This window comes from Macrobrachium rosenbergii, chromosome 19, assembly GCF_040412425.1.
Source record: "Macrobrachium rosenbergii isolate ZJJX-2024 chromosome 19, ASM4041242v1, whole genome shotgun sequence".
NCBI lineage: Eukaryota > Metazoa > Arthropoda > Malacostraca > Decapoda > Palaemonidae > Macrobrachium > Macrobrachium rosenbergii.
Genome location: NC_089759.1, coordinates 37038578 through 37065160, shown reverse-complemented (window position 1 = coordinate 37065160; position 26583 = coordinate 37038578). Strand labels below are relative to the sequence as shown.

General features: G+C 37.5%; 1 protein-coding gene across 11 annotated transcripts in view; it reads right to left on the bottom strand.

Annotated features, from left to right (window-relative positions):
* LOC136848850 (zinc finger protein ubi-d4 B-like) overlaps positions 1–26583 on the bottom strand; it is a 64660-nt gene that overhangs the window by 22267 nt on the left and 15810 nt on the right. For 6 of the 11 annotated variants that reach the window (XM_067121647.1, XM_067121655.1, XM_067121650.1 and 3 more), the window contains 3 exons: positions 21101–21250; positions 19652–19748; positions 14412–14672 (listed from right to left, as the gene is read on the bottom strand). In XM_067121647.1, coding sequence (XP_066977748.1) covers positions 14412–14672; positions 19652–19748; positions 21101–21250 — 508 coding nt within the window. The remainder of the gene's footprint in view (positions 1–14411; positions 14673–19651; positions 19749–21100; positions 21251–26583) is intronic. The other 5 variants (XM_067121649.1, XM_067121653.1, XM_067121654.1 and 2 more) reach the window with 3 other exon arrangements.

The following is a 26583-nucleotide window of genomic DNA, read 5'->3' as shown; positions in this document are numbered from 1 at the left end:
TTGCAAATCAAAAGCTACTTTAAAGCCATAAACTTGAATAATACTAACTTTGTTTTAGGAATGGCACCAGCCCCCTGTATTATAGATTCCACTGTCAGGTTTGGTTATGATCATGATAGAATGAAGCCCATTACTGCATCATACGACAAAGCTATGCTTTCTGGACCCTCTCTGAATCAGGAAATTAAGTAATTACAGTAGTTTTCCATTATAGATTTGACAAAATCTTTTAACAACTCCCACTGCTAAAGCATTTAAGTAAACATATTACAGGTATGTACTGATCAGAACGAACTACTTTTTTCTGGTATAGACATGTTGCCTAAGAAGATTTCTCACTTGTTCCATACAAAAATAAATCTTCACTTTGGTCTATAGCGCTCTCTCTCTATTCTGGATCCTTGTCCTTGATTCAGAAGATAAGAGTAATATAACAATTTGAAAAGCCTGATGTATAAGCTGTTCAGGATGAACGATGGAGCAGTAACTATATCAGACTCAGAAAGTCTAAGATGGGGAATATGAAATCTTACATTCAATATTTGCATCTTGTAAGTTTCTAAACAATGATGGGGTTTGGGAAGAATAGTGATAAGAGCATATGAAAAACTATACAGCAGTATGCCAAGACAATGTATCCCTTAGGGATGTTCAGGATAAAATTAATTATATATTTAAGCTCTCAGACAAATCAAGCTTATGTGAATGCCAATACTAAATATGAGATTTTAAAATCCACTGCTTCTCAATTTAATGTTTTTCACATTAATTTTCAAATTTTAAACAGTGGTCTCATAATTTATTTGTGCATGAACTGTGGTGTAACATATCTACAGGCCGGGATGAAAAACTTTCTCCAGCACTTTTTAAGGTCTGGAAAAATATTGCAAAACAGGTTATTTCACCTGGTGACATAAGGGTTAAGAGATTTGTTGGGAAAAACAATAGATAACAATAGGCTACGAGCCTCCACTGACAACAGAATGTCAAGATATTGAGTTGCAATATCTATACAAGATGCAGAAACTAAGGAAGTGAATTTCTCTTAACAATGAAAATGGCAAACAAGAAAACTGAACCAATGAGTATCCCTTCCTATTAGCTTAAGGCTATTTCACAAGGTACAGAAGTTTTAATTGAACTATATAAGAGTTGTGTGGCTCATCCTCTATCAAGCCAATACGTATTGTTGATATACTGATAGGTTAGTGTCCTTGTCAGGGCTTAATGCATATCACAATAAACTGGAAAAGATGCAAAGGAAGTCCACATTAGTTATGAACAGACTTGAACAAATAAAATTAAATTGCAAGAGGTCTTCCCCATAAGCTTTAGTTGTACACTGGGTTCGGATAATCCGGCAGAGTTAATCACCAGGAGAGCATCTTTCAAGCAGTTATGTAAACAAATATTCTTCAAAGCAAAATTTATTATTTTTTGTACAAACCCATCACTTTACAATTGCCTTCAGGTGTATCAGCTCACTTCCCAGACAGAAAAAAGAAAAAAGAAATCCAGGTCATCATCTGGTCCTCCAGTCTCCTTGGTTCATCTATGGTCATCCCTAAAGTTGTCTGACCACTAGGCTATGTAGGTGTTATCGGATAAGAAGGTCAAATCACCTTGTCAAGTTATGGGCTTGTAAGAGAAAAATCAGCTTTTTTTCTAAAACAACTGTACTGTTTTTTCTAAAACCACTGTACTGTATTTGTTTTGGCACTAACACCGATCACATTATGACTGCCTGAGTGGCTATTTTGGTGGGGAAGAGACTTGCTGATTATCGAGCATCAAACTCTCTGAGAGTTCAGGAATTCTGGGGGCAAACAAGGGATCATGAAATAGACTGGTACCTTATAAATAAAACTAATAGTATGCAATGTTGAGGGACTCGATCAACAATGGGCCAAATCATTTACTCGACAACTGCTGTATAGAAGTGAGGAAGAGGAGTCGTGGTGAGGACACTCCTCTCCTTCAAAAGATTGAGTAGTGCGTCACTGACTTACGGCAGCAGTGACTTACAGCAGATTCGATCTTACGGCGCCTTTTCAGCACCATTGACGGCATAACGGCAAGAATAGTCATCAAGTTAGTGGTGCTTACGGCGCTGTAACTTGATGCAGCATCAAGTTATGGCACCGTAAGCACTGATAATGGCGAAAACCAACTTACAGCGGAAGTCAACTTACGGTGCGGTGCTGGAATAGATCCCCCACCATAAGTCAGTGACATACTGTAATAACCTAACTTTCAGTCACAGGCAGACTGAACCGACAACAAGTAAAAGGATTTAAGAGCCAGGTCCCAAATGTAAAAACACTTGTCTGATGAACAAAAAACGTTTGAATTTCTTTTAAAGGTCACAGATGTAGAGATAGCCCTAATTTCATGGTTACTGACCTTTAAGCTGTATGCTAGAAGTTTGAGTGTTATAATAAAATTCCAATTAGACCCAATGTAGCCAGAGTACAATAAGAGTTCCGTTTTATTCATGGCAATGGATAAAAACAATCAGTTCCCCCCTTTCTTAAGTCTGCAAGGGTTTGTAAACTGACTTGGACAGGTGTTTCAGCACGAGCAGCAAGTCTCATGATGGGGCTGCAAAGTCCTAGGCCATGTTTCCCTCTCAAAAAATTGGCCCATGCAATGAGACACAATGGAAGAGACCATTGCAACGTCCCTGATTTTGAATATCTGTAAGAGGGCAGATCAGTAACCCTTCATGCATGAAAATGACAACTACCTCGATTTCCACAGGAAAAGTAGAAAGTCCATAACTAGTGGGATAGATGCAATGGGCCATGCCCTTCCTACTAACAAGCTATAGATCACTGACTACTTAGCCTGAAATAGGCTTGTTATCTGCCTGGATCTGGAGATAAATTCAGCAACCCAGCACAGCGAGCCTTGCCTTACGTGGCACTGCTGGATAGCCTTCATGTGAGAAGATTAAGAAGGTTGAGATTCCGGTGGTATCTCCAAAACTGAGGCTGATGGAAGCTTTTTTCCCCAATGCGGGAGACCTCTTTTGAGTGTAAAGGTCAACTCATCCACAGAATGCCCAAAGTGCTTGCAATAACAATACAGGCAGTCCCCGGTTAATGGCAGGCTCGGTTATTGGAGGTCTGGTTTTACGGGGCTTGTCTAGTGACGAAAATCGGCGCTGATAATTGGGTATTGGTGCTGATACATACTTAACAGAGGCGCTGATAACCGAAAATCAACACTTATCATCACACCCTCAGAACAGAACCCGCGCCAATAACCGAGGACTGCCTGTACCAGGAGTGATCCAGACCACGTAGTTTAGGTCACGTCTGCGCATGGGTTCTCTGTGATGGCTGCCAGCCTTGGTAGCCAACCATGGTGTACTAGTGGAGTGTAGGGTACACAGGGTCATCACCAGAAGCCATAAAAGGTCCACAAACCAGGGTTGCTGTGGCCAAGGTGGGGCTACGAAGATCATGTGGACATTGCTGGACTGTTGCAATTTCTCCAACAATGGCCTTACTAGGGAGAAGGTTGAAAGGTGTAAATCTCCAGACTGCCCTAGCAAAACATGAAAGTGCTGCTTATCCATGCTGCCTGTGGCTGGGCTGAGCAGTAATTTGGAAGCTTCCGACCGAGTCTGGTGGCAATCAAAGTATGAATTATGGGAGGGAGATTTTTCTATTTGTATAGTTCCCCCTAGTACTGTTTCTATTTTGCAGTTTTGAGAATAGGCAAAATCTCTAATTTCCTGTAATGTTCTGGAATTAAAGATTAAATACATTAACTTCATATAGACACTTGTTTTTAGTAAACATAATCATCTCACTCACTGTGGGAGTGAATGTGTGTGCCAGTACGTGTATGCCAGAACTTTTGAGAGGTGGGGGCACTTGCATAAGTAGCAGTCCATGATTGGCAAGGACGGTATGACCAGGAAGACATGACAGCAGAGAAGGCAAATCAAGCCCCACGTCCACAGCCATCTCACACAGACAGAAAGAACACAGTGCTTTCAGTCATACATAGCATTCCTACTAGTGGTATTAGCACTAAGTGTGAAAGGACATATTATGTCTTGCCTGTGCTCAATGTTACCCCAAGAAAGAACAACAAGCTTTCCTATGTCAAGCATTAGTACTAGGTTGACAGCAAGATTGGAAGGAGAGGGTACATAACAGACGCGATGCATGCATCATCAGTAGCAAAGGGTGCTGGTACGCATGTGTGTGTGTGTGTGTGTGTGTGTGTATGTGGATCATGGTAAAAGTAACCCTCTCACTACGAGCAGTTCACTGCACTCCTACCACGCATGTTGATATCCTTTGGTTTCAGGTGTGTGAGGGAGTGCTGATGCAGCATGCTCACTAAGCCTCATGAAGCACCAAATCAATGAGTGCTCATGTTTGGAAAAATTAAATTTTTCAAATAATATAGGTTGAAGAATCTCACTTTTTTTTGTCTATGAAACGAGAATGTTGGTTGAAAACCCTTATTGCCCCATGATATGAAGCTGAGAGCACTCTTAAGCGAAATCACCAAAACTCATTGCACTATTAGATCTGAGTGGACTACATACATTCACAATAAGAGTGTTTATGTAATCTACAAGTGTTTACGCAAGAGTGTTTATGCAATCTAGTCCCAGAAGAACTGGCTGTGCTAGATACCAATAAGTGAGAAATACTAAGAGATCTAGCAGAAAAGTAGTGTTCACAAGTTTCCAAAGTACTATTAACTTTATATATACATCATTCCTAAATGGAAGCAACTGGAGGGTGAATGTGCTATACAATTGCTGAGTTCAAATCTGAAGAATTGGTAGCACTGTACTCACGCTAGACAAAAAAACCAGTCAGTGTGCTATCAGAAACAGCTTGAGCTAAAGAGGCAATGCATGAATGTAGTTCAACATGTACCTCAAGTCTTATGGAAACAAATAATAGGCCACCTAAAGGTGATCTACAACAAGCAGGAGTAGAAGAGCAACCCATTCTCCTAGAATTCTGATTCTCCAAAAACTTACGCAATCTCAACTCCATTTGCTTGTGCAATGATGCAATGAGGTAGTTTTTGAATCACCCTCCTCTGAAGGTCTTAGAGGCTGCAGGAAACTCTGTCAGTAGGCCTTCAAGAGGCAGGCAATGCTGAGACAGATGGGGTTATGGTGGCCCTCGGGACTAGAAAAGTCCTTCATGCTTTGCAAACCACATATGGCCTACAGATCTGACTCCAAAGGCACTAACCTACACATGAAATTACTGCAATGCCTAAGACGTGGCGATGATATGAAATGCTAGTTATGCTGCAAATGCATAACTGATCACTTTAAGAAGCCTCAAATCACTGCTATGACTCAAAACCAAATACTGTACTGTATTATAATTCCATCAAGATATTCTATGAAGACTCAAGTAGATAAGAAAAGATTGTTTACAATAATCATCCAGTAAATCCATTACACAATTACACAGTAACAAGCTGAGAACTTGGACAATACCCAACAGTGAATGAATTACTCCAAGTAGGGGAATCACTTTGTATGACTATCATTTGCTGAAGGCAGGACTTCAGAGCCAGCATGTAAAGATGGCAAGCTGGATTCTCACTTTTCTTGAGTGCTTCTGGAAAGGAAGTAGCTGAAACACCTGAAGGCAGTCATAAAATGATGGGTTTTTAGTGCTAAAACAACGAATTGCTTACCAGGACCTGGATTTCCTGGTTTTCATTGGAACTTGTTAAAAAATGAAACCTTTACAGTTGTCATTCCAAATCCTAAAACAATGACTGAAAACTAATTCAAAAGCACATGCAATGTTGAGGTGGATGTAGAAAGTAATGTAACCATAACACCTGATACCACTACTTAATATTCATGCTTCAGCTATCTAGTTCAGTGCATAAAGCAGTAAATGAGTTCATAAGATGAAACCCACAATGGAACCTACATTGAAACAAAGGGATGTAAGGAAATATGGTCATTTAGAATGAACCAATTTACCTTTCCTAAAGTTACAAAGTAGATTTTGCTATGGGAGCAATACATTAAATTTCCTGAAAACTTTCAATAATTTGATAGTAACAAGAAGAAAATGAAGGCTATGATTCATATAATCAACCATGTTCATGCTTACCATGATGATGTGGTTTATTGAGACTTTGAAGCAAGTGTGATACATAGTGAGATGGGAGTAGTACTGTAGTAACATTCAGTGTTTACAGAGCACAGTGGACTAACTCAAACACTAATCAGAGATATGCATTAAAGATTTTCTCATGCTACCTTATAATTTTAGTATATAAGAATTCAAACTGAGATTCCACACTACTTATCTGAGGTACAAAAAACAAAAAAACTTTTGAAGGAATGCTTAGCTTGTAAAAGGTTTAAATATCACACTAAAAACTAAATAAAAGCCCCTAAAGACAATTCTGATTGGCACTGCCAATTATCCCTTTCAGTTGTGTAAATTATCTAGGTCTGCATTTAATTGATATGCACAATTAAGGTTGGGTTCTGTGCAAATCCCGTACGTGAAGCCAGATTATAAAATTAATGTGAAATGATCACTTGGTAGCAGAGTTTTTGAGGGCCTATCAGGTGCCTAAATTTGAATTTGGTATCCCACTGCTAATGTGTTTCAAATCTGGGTTTAGCTAACTACAGTCTCCACTTCCATATCCAACATTATCAATGACCCAGACACACAACTTTTACAAAGGTGGATGAAACTTACCCAAATGTTAACACACAGATCAATCAGGCATACTGTCTTAGATTTATGAGATGGCAAGTTCTCAGTGTGCCAATGGCAAACAGAGGACCAGTTGATTTATGGAAGGTCCTTGGAGACTGCAGGGGAATTTTCAGTCTAAACCCCATCACATCAGAGAGATTATTACATGGTTATGACCTTGATTTAGTTAATATAATTCCACATTAACACAACTTCATAAACTGATCCAGACTGGCAGACTAATAATGATCCTCAACAGTGATTTTGGGTAATAGCGGTATGCTTCAGAGAGTAAGCACCAGACTGAATAAGTCTTGTAGTAGTAGATTTCTAGCAAATTTCAATATGAAGCAGAAAGTTTAAAAGTAAGGTATACAAGCAGTGTCATACTAACTTTGAGGAGTGAAGACCTAGTTGTGATTATGGCGTTTCACACCAAACCCAAAAAATTACCTTGAGTATTGTAAAATGTCTAGGTGAAAAAGATGAAGTTGTTCAAGGCATGTAACAACACTGACTCCTTTAACTATGGACAAATTTGATAAATACATTAATGAGGTGACACAAACTGCGAGGGAAGATTTTGAAAATTCCAGTGTAGGTAATGGGAATGGTACTGTACTCAAATTTTCTAGAGGAGTAAGAAAGTGGTGGAAGGCTTCAATAAAAGTGAACCCTGGGCCAGAAAAAATTGCTTAGTCATGTTTAAGTGTAAATATTCACGCTAATCTAAAATTCCTTGTTAAATTTAAAAATGTTCAATGTACTTCTCATTCAATTCCAAAGTGTTGAGACAATTTTCCTGCATTTAATCTACCGAATTCTTCAAAAAATTAAATAGATACTTTTATTTCCTTGACTGAATACTGTATCATACGAATATTCAACATGACATTAACTATATTTGATTGGTGGTGATATTTTCTTATAGACTGTAATGATTGGTTGTTATCTGGTTGAAACAATCTTTACAATTGTTCCATCATTTCTCCTACCCTCCATTGTTTTTCGTCAAGGTGACAAGGTGATGTCTGTCATGGAGTGAGTGACAGCAGTAGTCAGTTTTTGTATGGCAACCTGAGAGGTTCTTGGCAACTCTAGGTTACGAAGGCAACAGCAGCATAGTTGAATGGCAGTAATGGAGCAGTGGAAAGTCACTTTGTTGGGTAACAGGTGTAATGGACCTGCTGACCTCGATGGGAAGATAAGGACCTCTCCGTCTCTTTGTGCGTGTAATGGCTTCTTCATTGGTAGCAGCATGGATGGGTCTGTGGTACCTGGTCATTTCGACAGGAGGATAAGGACCTCTCCGTCTCTTTGTGTGTGTAATGGCTTCTTCATTGGTAGCAGCATGGATGGGTCTGTGGTACCTGGTCATTTCGACAGGAGGATAAGGACTCTCCGTCTCTCTGTGTGTAATGGCTTCTTCATTGGTAGCAGCATGGATGGGTCTGTGGTACCTGGTCATTTCAACAGGAGGATAAGGACCTCTCCGTCTCTTTGTGTGTGTAATGGCTTCTTCATTGGTAGCAGCATGGATGGGTCTGTGGTACCTGGTCATTTCGACAGGAGGATAAGGACTCTCCGTCTCTCTGTGTGTAATGGCTTCTTCATTGGTAGCAGCATGGATGGGTCTGTGGTACCTGGTCATTTCGACAGGAGGATAAGGACCTCTCCGTCTCTTTGTGTGTGTAATGGCTTCTTCATTGGTAGCAGCATGGATGGGTCTGTGGTACCTGGTCATTTCGACAGGAGGATATGGACTCTCCGTCTCTCTGTGTGTAATGGCTTCTTCATTGGTAGCAGCATGGATGGGTTTGTGGTACCTGGTCATTTTGACAGGAGGATAAGGACCTCTCCGTCTCTTTGTGTGTGTAATGGCTTCTTCATTGGTAGCAGCATGTTTGATTTCATTGGTAGCAGCATGTTTGATTTCGACAGGAGGATGAGGACCTCTCAGTAACAGCTTGATTTGTGTTTATTTTGGTGTTATGATTTTTTATTGCATTATTATAATTGTGGTGTCGAGCAGCGTATGGCTCTGATAATATTTATGTTGCTGCTTTATTATTTATGATTTATTATGCTGCCTATTTATGTGTCATTGTTGTTATTTTTTATGCTATCTGTACGATTGCCTAATTTTGGTGTTAATTATGATTTTTCATTCCATCGTTGTAATTGTGGTGTCAAGCAGTGTATGGCGCTGATAATAATGTTGGAGTATGATTTCGTGTGATGGATTTGTCTGTCGATTCCTTTGCTGGTTTTAAATACTGTTATCTTTGTTAACTGATCATTTTGTGTTTTCGCCACCCAAAACCTGGTCTCACTTGTAAATAATGTAAATTAATTTGTATAATGAATCTGTATTAAGGTAATTTGATTGTTTTGTTCAGTCCTCCTCTGATTCCAGCCCAATTTCATGTTTTTATTTTGAACCTGCTGGTCTCTACTGACCAGACCATTACATAGACAGTATATACATAACATGATTCACTATCTTCTGAGTGTTGAACAATATAAATTCCTAATTATTTGTGCTATGTCTTTAAAGTTGAAAATTAACTGCTGACAACTTAAAAGTAGAATCATTTGGCCTACAGCATGGCTACTAAGCCACTGTCTCCTGCTGCTTACATACTTCATATAATGCTTGAACTTTACATTAATTTTGAAGTTACTGATGCCAAATACTTGAGTATGTTCACATCTTCAATATTATTCAGTCACGATATTAATGGAGCTTTTATTGCACCTGCAACTTAACTAGATATTCATCCACAACACTGACAGAGAATTTGGTGGAATTATGAGGTTCTCTGAGAGGTAACCTGAGCAGAAGCATGAATGTGTTCAGCATGGGTGTGTTTGGTCGAACGTACAACAGCTACCAGAGAAGAAGAACAAGGCTCCAAGGAGGACTCGCGAATCTTCCTACGTGGATGGGCTACGAAGTCTCTCGTCCTCCAACGTCTGATGGAGATGGATGGAGCAGACGATGAAGATGAAGAGGATGAAGATGAAGAAAAAGACAAAGAAGGGGATCTATGACATCCCTTCCTGGATGGCTTGATCTCTGAATGACCGAACCTCTTCATGAAAATACCTTTGACTTTATCAGAAATAGTCTGGATGAGAGAGTCAGAAGGTACGGACATGGAAGTTGGTGGCAAAGACACAGCTGATGGCACAGGGCAGGGAGCGGAGAGTCTCCCTGACAGCTGAGAAGACACTACTGATGCTCTGGCAGCTGACAAGGGGAGAGGCATAGTAAGAAGAGATGATGTCATGGAGACGGCAGACTTGGAAACTGTCATGGCGGACGACACTGGAATGTGGGAAGACATACAGCGAGACAATAGGTAAGAAAGGGTTGGTACCCCTGGTAGGCCTACAGAGTCTCAACACTCGGTTATCTTCTGCATATCTCCTAAAAAAACTTTACAAGGGGGAGCAGCCTCCTTCATCCTTGGGGAGGAAACTTCCCCCCAGAGAGAACAGGAGCAGCCATATTAATTACATGATCTCCCGAGCCCCTAATCGAATCTCCTAAAGCCAAATCAATGGCAGAAATCTTCATGAGAAGAAGTAACGTGAGAAGATTTTGGCAGAGAAGAGCCAGAACGAGAAGGAAAAGATGCGGATGCCACCACCGAGGAAACAAAGCCTTAACAAGATGGTGGAGCTGACTTCCTTCTATCTTTCCTCTTATCAAAATTCTACCATTGCTCAGGAGACCAATCAACGATCTGGACATGGGTTACTTATGCTACAGGTGTTCGATCTAGACCTGCTGCAAGTAGAATGGGGGTCTTTCACAAAGGAAGGCAGAAAATGGGAGCAGGGATTGCCATCAACCCAAGGACATTTTCTCTGAGGTTTGAAAGGCCTAGATGAGTCGTGGGTTTGCATACTCACAGCAGAAAATGCACAACAAAAAGAAAGAAAAACCCAGGATCCAATGGCGTAATGCGGGCAGGATATGGACAACAACTGGTTTCAGGGCAGGGAGTGCAGCAGCACAACCAGATCTGAAGGGGGTCTAGAGAAAACTGACGCAATGGACCCATCATCTTGGCTAACTCCCGATGCCACCAAATTCCTTGTAATTTTTTAACCAGGCTCCAGCAGGCACTAGAGAATTTTCCTTTATGTTAAGACCAAAGGTTGGTTCTGTATATGAACAAGGGAGGAGATGCCTCTACGGCTGTTTAAAATTTTTGTGGGTGTAAGGATGCTGAAAATCAGGGAAAGGACAGATTTTGGTGTAAATTTGCAGTACATGACAAGTGGTGAAAGAATCCGAAAATTTGTACGCATAGAAAGTTTAAATGGATGCTTACAAGGCAAGGATTTAAGGATAAAGGGAATGCAGAAAGACAGAGCAATAACTGCTAGTATGGACAGACATTTTGACTCTTGCAAGTATTTTGGGGGATAATGTGTTGAATGATGGTAAGATGTAAGACATGCTAATTGAAAGTAAGTAAAAAAAAAATACATATAATTTGACTTCTACAGAAGGTTTGGAAGAGATGTCTCAAGAAACAAAAGCTTTAATATATGACAGATACTTGAGTTGACTATCTCAATGGAAGCAAAATGTGGATATTGAAAGGGGAATGGGAGATTAAGTTGAAAGAAAACTGGAGACTTGTTTCAAAAATTTATATATATTATAAACAGAATTTATATGTAATATGAACAGCTGAAAAGATGAGAAATGTAACTACCACAAAGGCGTTATAAATACAAAACAGCTTAGTTGAAAAATTGGAGTGTATACTGGTAATCAAAAAGGCACAAATGAAGTGTACTAGAATATAAGGGCCTTTACTCCTGGGGCCTGGGGATTTCCATGATAGCTTTTTATGCTCATCTGTTAGAGCTGAGGCTGGAAGAGAGAAGGTCCAGTTACCTCTTTTAACGGTCTTAAAATTACTTTCTTTAATCAATTTGTATTTTTCATAGCTAACAAACCTACGGTCTTAACTTTGGGATAATTCTAGTGCCAGCTGGAAACCGCTAAAAAGGAAAACACAGGGAACTGGTGGCAAGGAGATAGGTTGAATCGAGGAGAAACTTGATTGAGGGGTGGCTAGAAACTTGAACAACAATTCAGTCTTAAGGGTAGGCACTTGGAGGTGCCAATCTACTTTTACAAGATTTTACGTGAGGGGCATTGTTCATCAATTGTTAAACTCCTTATTTTGGGACCAGTATTGGCTGCTTCAGTCTAAGTTATAAACCAGAACAATTATTTCCCTTAAAACATATTTATCACATTTTGAACCTGTGACCATCCTGGCTTTTGTTTCCATGCCTTATCTTATGGGTAAGCGTGTTTGACTAGATAACTACACCATAGCACCCCCTCTATTTTCAACATCATGACTCTAGTAGACTTAGGCTATTCCCTGATTCATGAAGCGAAATAAGTAAAGTTGCTAATTCCCAGTACTCTACGTAACAAATCCTATGAGTTACGACAATTAAGTGTGGATTTCAACGACTCAATCTATCTTAGTCTACTTTCCAGAACAAGAAAAAATGATACTGATAACCAAAGAATTATGGGTATATCTATAATACACATAGCATTTTTAGCTATTATTCTATTTTGTTTTTTCCCAAATAAGGTAAGATGTGTCCTGAACTTCTGAAGACCACGGCACTGGGCTATATCATGAGTTATGGGTTTGTGCTGAAAAAAATTATTTTGAATTAAAAGAATTTAATATTTACATACTATGGTATACAAAATTTTACTGTAACTAAAATATCCAAAACATGTGCAGTAACGATCCGATTTGTTTTGTGATTGTTTAGTCTAATGGCCAAGTGCTGGAACATCTAGGTTAATCAGTACAAGAGGCTGCAGTAATTTGTGCTGTTGTACTGAAGTCCCTCTCTCTCTCTCTCTCTCTCTCTCTCTCTCTCTCTCTCTCTCTCTCTCTCTCTCTCTCTCTCACACAGTGTAACCTAAATGAATTTATGTCTTTTCTTTCTAGCTCTGAGTTAGAATTCATCTACAGTACAATTTTTTTTTTTTTCATTTTACTGAATTTCATCTATATTACAGCTGCAATATCATAATAAACTATGTCTGCTGATAACACAGCACTGAAAACAATAATAAATTATGGCAAAAACAATACCTACAACACAAATTCATAAAGTACTTGTCGATGTAACCACCTACAGTGAGCAAAAAAAGACTACTGATGTGTATTATTATTACACATAGGAATGAATAATAACTGTAATGGAGTCTACATCTCCAAAGTAATCTGAGTTTTTCTCACCAGTTACTGTACGTATATACTATGTATATATATATACTATACATACAGTATACATATATATATACATAAAACATAATATAAAAGAAAAGAAAAAATATATATATATACTATAAAGGTATATATATTTTATTTTCTTTCTCAGGTTGTTTTGCATCTCTCCAATGCTGTACACCCAAAACAACCGTGAAACTTGAGAATTTTGTGATGCAAATAAGTAACAAAGAACCAGCAAAGGTGACACACAGTATAAGCTACAGAAAAAATACAGGTAATAAATACAAATTTCTTTAGAACGGTAAGTTTTCATTAAAGTGCTGTGAAACGAAGAACTCAGAAGAGCGTAACGCATGCATTAGGGATTGCACAGCATTAACAAGGGAAGATGTGTACCATTATCTCAAAGCGTGTTTAACACCAACAATACTCTTAGATACAGTATAACGTCAGCAAAGGCAGTTCGGAGGTAATGTTATCTACGTACATCCTCTATAAATCAAAGAGGATCACTATAAACAACAAAACCAATAAATACCTTGAACGCCACTAGACACTCTAATCATTTTCAAAATTAAACAGTGGCCTCGTTTTCTGATTAAAAAATGAAGTGAGATTTTGGTTTTTTAAAGGTAGCATAAAAATAATTAAATAAAAAAAATGAAAATGTACAATACTTACCATTATGGAACAACATTACAAACTGAATGTGTGAATGAAAAATCTCTCAGGAAATTAACCAGTCATTCATCAGACAATGCACAAATACACAAAATGCATACTCAAGTCAACCTATTTCTTGAATATGAAAAGCTTACATCTGACCTAAATAAATATATATGAATTCTTCACGTAAAAACTACATGCAATAAAAATTCTGATGACAAAACACAAAGCTATGCTATATGAGACACATAAAGACCACTGAGAACTAATAAATTATCACCAGCAATACGAAATACAAGCAAATTACATTCAAGTGAAAAATCTTATATTTGCTTTACTATCTTTTTCACTAATAAATAAAATTTCCAGCAGCAAAGCCTCTATAACTAGTTTCAGCACAAGGATTTGTAAGTGCAAAAAAGAAAGCTTAGCACTAACTACAAGCTTTGGCATTAAAACATATAAAAAAATGCAATGTTATCTATGCTCTTGAAATGTCATTCACCAAAACTTAAAAGCAGAGTACTAATGCAAGATCATTCATACGCAGTAATGAACATCAAAATACCATCTTGCAAAGTCCATTACAGAGATACCATAAATACACGTTTTAAGAAAAATCTGCATTTAAGTATGAGAATGAGCAAGCAAGTGGACAAAGAGAAAGCGCAAGCAAGCACAGACAGGGCCAGTATGACAAGGGGGAAGAGCATACCCGTGGGCGAGGCATCCTGACCCGCAGATAAGTAACCTAGGTAACTGTCCTGAAACTCTGTCAGGCCTGCCAGAGCATCAGGTTGGTAGGCTTGGGGCTGGTAGCTCCCAGCAGATGCAGCTGGGGTTTCGGCCCTAGTACCAGTAGGATTGTTGCTGGCCCCTCTGGTTCGACTGCCCCCGGAGTTAGCCCTGCCCCCTTTATGTGTGTGCGAGAGATGGTAGGAGAGACCCTGTCTGGTCTTGTATCGAGCACCACACACTGGAAGTCAAAACCAATAACAAAAATTCCTGTAGCCCTATGCTGCTTCCTGCAACACATCTTACAAAACATTACCACATATAGTTACTAGATAATATTTACTCTAACAGCTGAGGAATGCTTGTCTCATAAAAGATGTAAATAAGGAGAAAATAACAGTTGGACTGATGCAAATACTGTATCAGATTTGACAATTAACACTTCAAGTTTTCACCATGTGCTAATTTTAAGGCATGACTACCTAACTGGATGGGCACATACAAAAAATTTAATTTGTGTATTATATACTGTCAATTAACCAACTGGAGTAATTTACAACCAAAAGACATGAAAGTGACCTCTAAACCAACAATTCTTCAAAATTTCTTCTTTATTTCTCCCACTAAAGAGGAAAATACAGCTGCCCTCAATGCAACAAGCAATGCTGGTATATAATGAAAAGAGTGTTTCATTCTGTTCTTGAGATCACTGAATTAAGCTTAAAACATGACAGGCACCTTTGAAAAAATAAAAAAGCAAAATATAACATATTGTAATACAAGGTTTCTTGTATTTTAGGTACGATGAGCTAACAGTAAAAAGGCAACCATCTATTAAAACATTATTATATATACAGTATGGCAAAATAACTATTAAAGACATTATGTAGAGTGAAATGATAGAAACACATAAAGGACCCTTTACTTATTCACAACATATTTTCCTAAACATTTGCTCCTTCTTAGATTGTTAATTCCTTATCTAATCAACAGATGTGACTGAAAAATGACTCAAAATCTAACCATTTGTCATGGAATTATCCAATCAACAAATGTGACTGAAAAATTACTCAAAATCTAACCATTTGTCATGGAATTATCCAATCAACAAATGTGACTGAAAAATGACTCAAAATCTAACCGTTTGTCATGGAATTATCCAATCAACAGATGTGACTGAAAAACGACTCAAAATCTAACCGTTTGTCATGGAATTATCTAATCAACAGTTGTGACTCAAAAATGACCAAAAATCTAACTGTTTGTCATGGAATTGTCTAATTAACAGATGTGACTGAAAAATGACCAAAAATCTAACCGTTTGTCATGGCATTATCTAATTAACAGATGTGACTGAAAAATGACTAAAACTCTAACGTTGGTCAACTGAAAATAACTTAATGATTACGGTAATTTACTGCATATTAAAAATTTATCCCAAACCTCAAGGGTATTATACCTTCTTGAACACTAATTTTCTTTCCTGACTTTTGCCTGGTCCACGTTACTGTCCCAAACCCAGAAACCACTTGGGCAAGAATAGCTGTCATCTTATTTTTGCCTTAACTTGCATGCTACTTAGAACTGTATAATCTTTCATACACAGCAAAGAAAAAATACTCCCATGTAATGTATATGATATAAAGAATAGTACGGAATGTAAACCGTTTCTCATCATAGTACCTTTTAAGAAAATGGAGCCTGTAGTTTTTTAAAATTTTATGTAAAAGTAAACAATAACTAATAAGTCTGAAGAGGAATACATCATTCAGAGCATGCTTCGAATGACAGTTCTGCACTCAATAATAATGTTTCACTAATGTCATTTCAAATTTACTGCTGAACAAAAGATCTTACAGCAGTAAATAAATTGAGGCATGTTACAAGACAATTTTTATGAGCCTTCTAGAAAACACGTATTTATAATGCATACTTTAAAATTATTTCTTCAACCTCATGAAGATGTACTGTACAGTCATACTTTACCAGGTATAACAACAACTTGAAAAAACTCGTAATATTGCAAAAATCTACATAGATAGCACCCATTAAAAAATATCCAAAGGATGACTAAACAATAGAATTGCAACTCAACATTTTCCTTTCATTTGACTGTTCAGAAAAATTTGTCTTGTTCATGCTCAAAACTTCTCCTATTCTATTTCTATCTAATTTTATAACCCACTTCATCTTATTAAAAAATTCTGAAATCTCAGTAATCTTTAAAGTATTCTAGCACACAAACCATTCTTAGGCATGTCTCCATAGAAATACAAGACCTTGGTAGACTAGTTACTTGACTGATTGTTTGGTTTACCTAAACTAGTGTTGCAACACCTAAAATCTATTGTCTACTATGCAACAACTCCCATGCTATCATAAAGCAAGGTGTGGGTGATACAGCACTAAACTGCTGCCCCTTCTGCCCCATCGCTTCAATCATAAATCTGGGGCTCGAGACTCGGGAATCAAGAAGTTAAGAGTTCAAAGCACATTGGCAGTTGTATCAAGACTTGCTTTGTGGAAGGTTCTCTTGGTTATGGCCTTAGAACACAATGATTCAGATTAAGACTTGGTCTCATTCTTGTGCCTTCTAGAGGCCTCAGCGGTAATATAAGCCCTTCCTGGAGCAGGGGAGGGAGCTAAATCCATACAACAAAGATCTCACAGTGCAGCCATATACATTGTGATTATGGTGGTAGCAAAGCACTTGTCCTCATATAAGTGGATCAGAATGGTTTTCATTATAATTTCGACTGGCCTTTGTGTGAGGTAATCTAACCACACTTGCCATATGGACTGGTATTGGTGGATATTTGAAGTCTGTAGTTTCTGGACAAGGTACCTAGCAATGTTTAATAAATACTCTTCAGTGTAGCAAAAACTTAGATAATCCACTCACAAAGGTTGCAGGTTAGCAAAGAGGATGCACAGATGACTTTCTGTCCTACTGTCTGAGATAGAATAACAGAAAACAAAGGAATACAATTCCTCACATGTCGCAGTAGCAGAGCAAACCAATGACTCTTGGGCCAATTTGGGGCCAACAGGTAGACAATTTCAAGACTACACTTGAGAGGAGCTGCGCAAAAGTTGAGCATCCTGATATATGTCATTACTATCATGTTGTCTAAGATCAACAGAATGTGGGTTCCTATCAGAAGCTTCCATTTTCTGATGTACAGAAAGATGGCCATCAGTTCCAAAAAACTGATGTGGCATCTTAAAAAAGGCCTTTCCTAGTCATGCGAGAGTTAGACTGATCCTGTCCTTGAGTTGCAGTTTGAGGTTTGGATCCACTATAAACCCATAAAAAAGGCTCAGGATTTGTTCCTACTATCATCAGGAGACCTTGGGTTGGGCCAGGAACTCTCGTAGATCTGTCCTGATTCTGGCCTGAGTTTGACTGGGAAATGACTACCAGCTGCAGAGTGTGCCCCAGTGAAGTTCCAGCCATACAAAGCACCTGCTGGATATGAGGCAAGACTTGTCTCAGTTAATTGGGAAACCTCTTCATTGGAACTGGCTGACTACCACTCATAGGTTTCATAAGCACTCTTCTCCTGTGGCCCTCCAAACTAACCAATTGTCTACGAAGGCCATCAACTGAACTCTCTCTGATCTGAGATTTTAGATGACTACTGATGTCAGTTTTTCAACTTTGTAAAGATCCTTAGGGAGAAGTTCCAGCCTAAGTGCACAACCCATAACCATATGCATCTCTGTCCATAACTTAGGAAGGAGCAGAAGGGAAAGATGATAAGGATGTGCTATTATATGCATCTTTCAGATTGACAGTAATGACCCAGGTCCCATGCAGAATGAGTGAGTGCATTTGGGTAAAGCTTGTCATCCACAACTTCCAGCAAAAAATATGCTTATTCAGCTTTGCTCGGTAGGGGATTACCCACCATTCAGAGAAGTCCTTGTCCTTCTCTATGGCTTGCATTCCGAGAGCCTTTTGCACATACTTTTCCTAGGAGGGCTCTGGTTCGGGCCTCTTTACAAGACAATCATGAACATATGTTAATTTTACCAAGTTATGCATATTTGTCCTAATAATTTATTTTATTTTATTTTGTAAAATTATAATTACAGCTCACACAATATCATACCAGATAAGAACTGAAATCAGTAACAAATTATGAGTACATTTGTTGTAAAATATTTTTGAGATTTGCTGATATGGGGAAATGCTGTAACTTTTTTGTGAAGTATACATTTTTTTCTAATATTTCTTTACACCTTCCTTTGCAAAACTACAATTATAGCTGACGTACTATCATAGTAGATAAGAACTAAAACCAACAGCAATCCCTGGGTATATTTATGAGCAAATAAATAAAAAGACATCCTGGAGTGGCAGAGAGGCAGTACATTCCCCTCTGAAATCTCAAGGCATACTGACTGAGATCTCTTCCTAGCAGAGCTAAATAGTTGCCATAAGTCACTTATGTACCACTGAAGTGCTATGAACATTTTTCCTGCTAAATTCATCCATACCGAATGGCGCATAATATTAATACTGTACTCAATTGAGGATTCCCGTCCATCACCCAAAACCTGTTATAGACACTCATATGAGGATTCCCGTCCATTAAGGGTTAAGTATGTGGGGCTACTGATGGAGGAGACATGAAATGACTATATAGCTGCTCATAACCCCCAGTGTTAATTGTGCTTTTTTCTCCATAACAGAAAAACAAGACCAAAATAAACAGCAACCAAACAAAATGTAATTGAACAATGCACGGGGCAAGGAGCAAGGTAAAAGAGATAATGGTAGTAAGATACTCATCCAAAATTTAATGAGCACACAAGGAAGAGAGAGAGAAGAAGCATCCTCTCTTGATGGCAGGCGAAGAATGACTGAAGAGGCGAGTGTGAGCCAAGTGAGGGTCACCCCCTTCTTTCCTCCCATCTCCACTAGTTAACAAGATTCAACAGCCTTTCCAGCTTGTGCTGAAAAGCGATGGTTGTATCCCCAGAGGAACAAATAATCTTTCCCTACTGTCTGCTATTTGATATTACGTGGACTAAGTAATTATTTGTAAAAATGTATTTTTAGAATCAACCATCGAATATTTTAAGTAGAAAATGTTTGACAAATTATACTGAAAGGGGAAAATACAACTTGTCTACTTATCTTCATATGGCTAAAACACCCCACAAAATGTAACCTTCTATAATGCACACAGAGGCTCATGAATTCAAACATACGTTGGCATTCATATGGTTTTCCAGGAGTCTCTTCATCAACCTCAACCATGGGTTTCACAGCACCTTCCCGCTTCTTTCTTCCTCGGCCACTGGACTGCTGATGAATAAGACACAACTGAATGGGGAACACTATAATATAAAGGAAACATTTACAATGTACAGTGATTCTGTTAACAATAAAAATATATAAAGTACTCCCCCACTTTTTTGCGGGGATAGGTTCCAGAATCCACCACGAAAATGCAAAATCTCCTCTGAAAATGCTTATAAGTGCTTGTAACTGCCAAATACCCTGTACCCTTTAAACTAAAATTCTTATAACTGCCTATTTTAACAGTTCACTGTCAAATTTAATAGTTCAGACAAAAATATACCTTAAATTATCATACTAAAACAATTTAATATTTCAAGCAAAAGTACACCCCAAGCAATCACCCCAAAACATCAAAAGTCATCTTAGATTGTCCCCATACAACTGTTCAAGTATATACACCCCTAAAATGCTCACAACAATGATGTACTAATTTTCAAATATTAATATTAATGTAAATGCAGCAAAATATCTATGAAATGTTTAATACAAATTAAATCTTCAATACAAATTAAAAAAAATCTGGTGTACAGAAAGTTTGACCACTAATCAAGTTACCCTTGTTTTCTCTCATAGTACAAGCAGTCCAATAAACTACCAAAATATTCATGCAAACCATACAAATCTAAAAAACTGTAGTCATATAAAATCATAATAAATATTTAAATATTTAAAACTAAAAACAATACCAGTATACTGTATTTCATCATAACATCATCATTCATATACCTGTATATGCCTGGATTCAGTGTCTAATGTCCCAAAACTTACAGTCTTTTGTTTATCAGGCAACGAAAGCATGTCAGTCTAACATTGTATGCACAATCTCAAGCCATGGATATGCATCAATCACCTTCCTCATGTTTCATGAGACTGCATTGCTGTTACCTGCTAGGTCAAGAATTCTCCAGCTCATTTCCCTTCTTTAAGATTTCAAATTTTCAGAGTCCTTCTGGTAATTTTTTCATTGGTCTTTAAGCAACTCACTGCTCCATTTCAACCTTGGATCAAATAGAATGTCCTTTTCCATTTTATACTGGTTAACAAAATTATTCCAAGGGACAAGAAAGGTTTTCAAGTCTGAGACTGGGACAAAAATGGAGAAGGCTCAACAACTGTTGGTTGAATCTTACATTTATTGGGACTCACAGTTACTATGGGGGTAAGTGTTACCTTTGAGGGAGGATTCTGGGGAATCTTCCACTTCTTTAAAACTCATCTTCATTCATTCATTGTGAGTCATATAATTCAAGAGCATTTTGTATACTTAGCATAAACACACAAAGAATAAGCACCAAATGACAAGTAATAAAAGTATCAAAGCCATATACCTATTGCATTATTATAAAAAACACTACCTTAGGAGGCTTTGGAACTTTCGCTGGCTTTTTCCTTTTACGCGCTGTCGTAGTACGTGCAGAGTAGGTATCATCATCATCGTCATCAGGTTCGTCTTCCTCATCTTCATAGAATGCAGTTTCATCATAGTAAAAGGTTTCCTGGAAAGACTTTCCATACAAATTGCCAATTAGGATGAGATGCTTGGCTCTTTCACTTCTTTTGTAATATATAAATGCAGTATAAATATAAAGTTTACTACACTATATAATATATAAAAACTACTGATATAATTACATTACATGATCTGTTACTGAAAATAATTTTTTCTCCTTAATCATACTGTATTTTCAGTAAGCCATGATACTACAAAGTTAAGTAACTCTTCTGTAAAACTGAAACTGTCTTCCCAACAGTATTCTGGATGTTAATGCTCATACGTTTAGTGGAGACTGAAGTGTTGCATTAAGTGCTATGCTCCTTTTCTTAGTTGATGCAGCTTTTTCATTTTTAGCTACTAAACATCAATTCATTAAATACAGTATTATTCCTATGTCTTATCATCTCTACACCAATATTCTTTCTGCTTTCTTAATTTCCTTTTGGCATTTTAATATGTGGAAAAATAATGTCACATCCCTGTAATGCCCTTTTGCCTGGCTTCATTACATAAAACTGCAAACATTTTATGATAAAATTTATGGATATTTCCTGATAATCATAAACTACTTAACTAACTAACCTTTCCAAGTTGTCATAGATAATATTTACCCATTAGACCACTTAACTGATCTCACCCATGTAGGTACTGTATAGATAATATTTACCCTACAAACAGACTGGAAAATGGAGTCCCTCCAGGAAGTGTTTTTAAAAGCAAACTGTTTACACTGGCAGTTAATGATATCACAAAACAGTTCTCTACTGAAGTTAAGATTAATGTTTACAAGGATGACTTAGCTATATGTTACACAGCGTTAACTTACAACCTGCTCAAAACAAACCTTAACTTGACTATAACTGAAGTTGATGTATGGGCTTTCTCAGTTAGGTTTCAGTCCTCTACTGAGAACAAAAGTTCTCATGCTTTTGAAAGGTATCACACGGGAACAAAAATTTGGCAATGAAGTAAACATGAGATGAAAAGCTATAGCCATTCAACTAGAAAATAAAGACCGACCTCAGGCCTGGTAAATGTTGTTGCCTGTAAAACTTATATAGCATACATAAAAGGTAATGCAAAGATGTTTCCATCTCAGTCATAAAATTATCCTGCGTAACTTGGAGTGCTGATAGGTCAATACTTTTCTTGCTATACATAGCCACTGTTCTACCAATAGTCTAACAGACTAACATAGGTAGATATAAGAAACAGGATTTGCTCAGACATAAAAACTTAGCATTCATCTTAATGAAGGTCAAATTATTTACACTGGTTTTAAATCATCACCAGGCCAGTGACCCCACAGTATCCCTATGCAAGTGATCTGATAACTTTTCGAAGTGCAATAAAAATACAAGGGAACGTTATTTCAATTTGCTCTTCTCACTGATTTATAAAGAAAAATGAAATTACAAAGCTTACTTAATAAAAAAGCATCAAAAATGCCTAGAGAGATGGGACTAAGATGAAATAACAATTAGATGGAGAAAGAATAAATGAGGTTGAATCTTTCAAATGTTTGGGAACTGTGATATCCGGTACAGGTTCTCTTAAGAGTTGGAAGTTGGTGAAAAGTTAAATCACCACACCAAACAATAGGCAGGCTGAATACGATTTGGAATCAACCTCACTGAAACTGTGTGCAAAGGTTGGATTCTTCATAAGGGTAATATGATCTGTATTTTTACAGATAATTCAGGGTATGACAAAAAAAAAAAACCGTGACAGAATTTATTAATTGAGACTAAAACTTTATGAAGACGATTAGGATTCAGATGGCAGAACAGTTAGAAATGACATTATACGGAAACTATGCAGATGAGATAATGATGAAAGGAAGAGATGGCTTGGACGTATACTTTTTCTATTTCATTAAGTAGTATGTTTGCTAAAAAACAATAGAAATTTATTTCATATGGTAACTTTTAATTCATCACTTCATGTATTCACGAAATGATCAATGAAAAGTTACCATATTCATCATTTCATGTATTCATGAAATGATCAATGAAAAGTTACCATATAAAGTAAATTTCAATTGTTTTTAACAAGCATACTGTACTTCTTAGCAAAACAGAAAGAGAACACAAAATTTTATGATTCTTGACTGTTTTTCTTTGGCAATATTTTTTAAAATGAAGGCAGCCCATAGATTAAATTTTTTTGGACAAGTTGAATTTGTTGTCAGCTTCAAGCTACACTGTTTTGCAATACTTTACCACATTATGTTTAAAACATATAAAAATACAAATAAAAAAGTCCAAATGACATACAGTACTGAAGTCACGTAGCAACAAAATAGTCTGCCATACAAAATATTTGCCACAACTAAAAGTAATAAGGATATATAACTCTTTTGAAACCATGTAAAACTATAATAAATTGCCCTTTGAAAATATATTTTATTTCTATACCAGTTGCTGATAAGTGATTCTAATTTCCTGATTGGTTAGGAGATGGACTTTGTTGTACTTTGTCAAAGTATGCTCACAACAGGAACACAACTAAAGCAAAATGACCATAAGATGAACTGAAATATAGTATGACAAGTTTTAAAGTAATCTGTATTTTTCCTAACAAACAAACCTGAGGTCTTTACATACGGGATTAACTTTCAGGGAGCTGGGAATTCGGCTGTTAAACTTTTGCAAGGTGGTTATGGTAATAGCTACCGATGGTGGGAGGGAAGCACCGCCCACCATGTCAGTGAGCATTCAATTCTACACAGTTTACCTTTTGGCCCAGTAAAGACCTCATGTTTGTATGTTAGGAAAAATACAAATTACTTTAAAAATTTGTCATTTGTTCTAAACAAATACAACCCCTAGGTCTTTACATATAGGAGGCTTACTCTCAGAGGGAGAATTCTGAGTAAATCTATGAACCGACTGGTAGTTTGGCTCACCTGGGTACTCTCTTCCTGGTCATGAAAGGGCACAGGAAGGAGACCGTAACTCTGATCTATTGAACAAGAGAGATGTTCAATCGCCAGACTTCCGGGCACTTCAAATTAAAGGAATGTAATATCCTTGATTCGAAAAGGTTTGGATGAACCCACAGTGTTGGAGACTATAAAGCTAAGAATAACCAATTGGTTTGTTCATAGTCAGTCCCTCTCTCCCCTTGCTAGAGAGGAAAAAGGGATTTGCATCTAGTAACCCATATGGTACTAGATTACAGACAGGATACTCAGTCATCTTGATCACTTGCATGCATTCCCGTCCGGCACGTGATGGCTCTTTCACTGTTCTTCCGCCCACTGGGAGAGGAAGGAAGACAGAAGGGAGGAGGCCAGTCCCACACAAACCTTCTCCTTAAAGCTGCACGCCTTAGGCGAGATGCAACCTGTCCCTCAAGAGCTGGGTGAACTACATGACTTGTTGAGCATCTACCACAGGACCCATCCAATTACCTGACTACACAATAATCAAGATTGTTTGGAGGGAAAATGTAGTTTATTACTTCTCCTGATCGTGGATGCAATTTGTTGATGCACTGTTGTTGATGGTATTGTTTATTTCTCTGTTGATTTTTAATAGTGTTACTGATGTTATGAGTTTTGCTACTGATTTTACGTTGTTCATTTTAATTCTTTCGGGAGACTAACAGATGATGGTAGATTGGTTACTGGCCCTAGGGAAAAGGTTGAACTGCTTCACCGAGCTTTTGAAGCTGAGTAATCAGCTGAGGATGTCCCTCTCCCTGATACTTGTCATCCTGAAGCTATTCTTACAAAATTTGCATTTTGCTCTAAAAGTGTTAAGAAAATTCTGAATAACCTTGATAGCTGGGGTGGAGAAGATCGTGATGGTTTCTTCCCTTTGTTTTTTAAAAAAGTTTCTAGTGTGTTGCCTCCAAGATTAGTAGATTCTATGAATTTTATGTTGACCCAGTGTCTTTGCGGATGAGCACCAGCTTAGTAATACAGTTCCTGTTCCAAAGAGTGGTGAATCTGCAGACTGCAGTAACTACAGGCCAATTTCTATTCTCCCTGTGCTCTCTAAATTTCCTAGAAAACTTATTTTTGAGCCACTACATAAGTACTATGTGGAATCTAAAAGATTGTTAGCTGATAGTCAATATCCATATAGAAAGCAGTTGGGAACCTGCGATGCTCTTTTAGACTTGACATGACATTTGCAAGAGAACCTTGACAAGGGTTGTGAGGCTAGAGTAATTCAAATAGATTTTAATGCTGCTTTCGATTTAGTAAACCACAAGGCACTTATTTATAAACTTCAGAATCTGGGAGTAATTAAGTGGATATTTTTTAAGATTACTTCAAGGTCAAAATGATAAAGTTAATGCAGCCTATTTTAGGTCATTTGTGCTCCCTTTACTTGAATACTGATTTAACTCTCTCAGGTATGGAGTGGTTCATGGTGGTAGGTTTGTGTTTCCTAATATTAGTAGCTATGACTTGGATCATTGCTGAATGGTCTCTTGTTTGTCACTCTTTCACATTCACAATTGATCCCTGATCCCCCTTTTCCTGCTGAGGTCAACCAGACTTGCTGAACAGCAGCACCAATATGCAGTAAATGTGCCTCACTGACGAACTTCTCAGTTCCAGGACTCCTTTTTTCCTCACACTATTAGACTGTGGAACAACCTCTCTGAGAATGTTGTGCAATTGGAACTTTAAAAGTTCAAGCAAAGATGCAATGCATTGCTACCCTAATGTTCTCCTTGTATTTTAACAGATTTTTATCTATTGACTAATTTATTTTTTTACTTTTAATAAGTGAGATCTCTTCTATCTGTATTTCCCATTACCTTCTCTTGCTTCCTAATGAACATCGTATTCTTTGGAAGCTTGAATTTCAAGTCAATGGCCCCTGTGGGCTTGTTCCATATGAATGCGGTTCATCTCCTGAATAATAATAATAATAAAAATAAAAAAAAGCCAAAAATTGAGAGTGGAAGACACTACTGTTAAAATATGGAAAGCAATATATACAAGCCAGACAAAATATTAGATGGAGGATGGTAAAAAAAAAAAAAAATGAGCCTCATTTAAAATACATACAACAGGTATATCAGCAAAATTCTAAACTGCATCTAAAGGAGAAACAAATGACATAAAAAACTGTGGATATGAATGAAGTCCATCATGAACTTGATGGACTTCTCAAACCAAAGGCTATACATACTAGCATTCATCTTAATAGCAATAAAAATAAAAGTGACGATAGGACTTTTAACTAGTAGAAATTTTTGCACTAATATTAGGAGGGCAAAAACAAAAACCAGAACTTCAAAACAAATACTTGAAAAAGCTCATTTTTTCCTTTAGACAAATATGCTGTTCACACACAAAGAGAAAGAGTGAGTGAACAT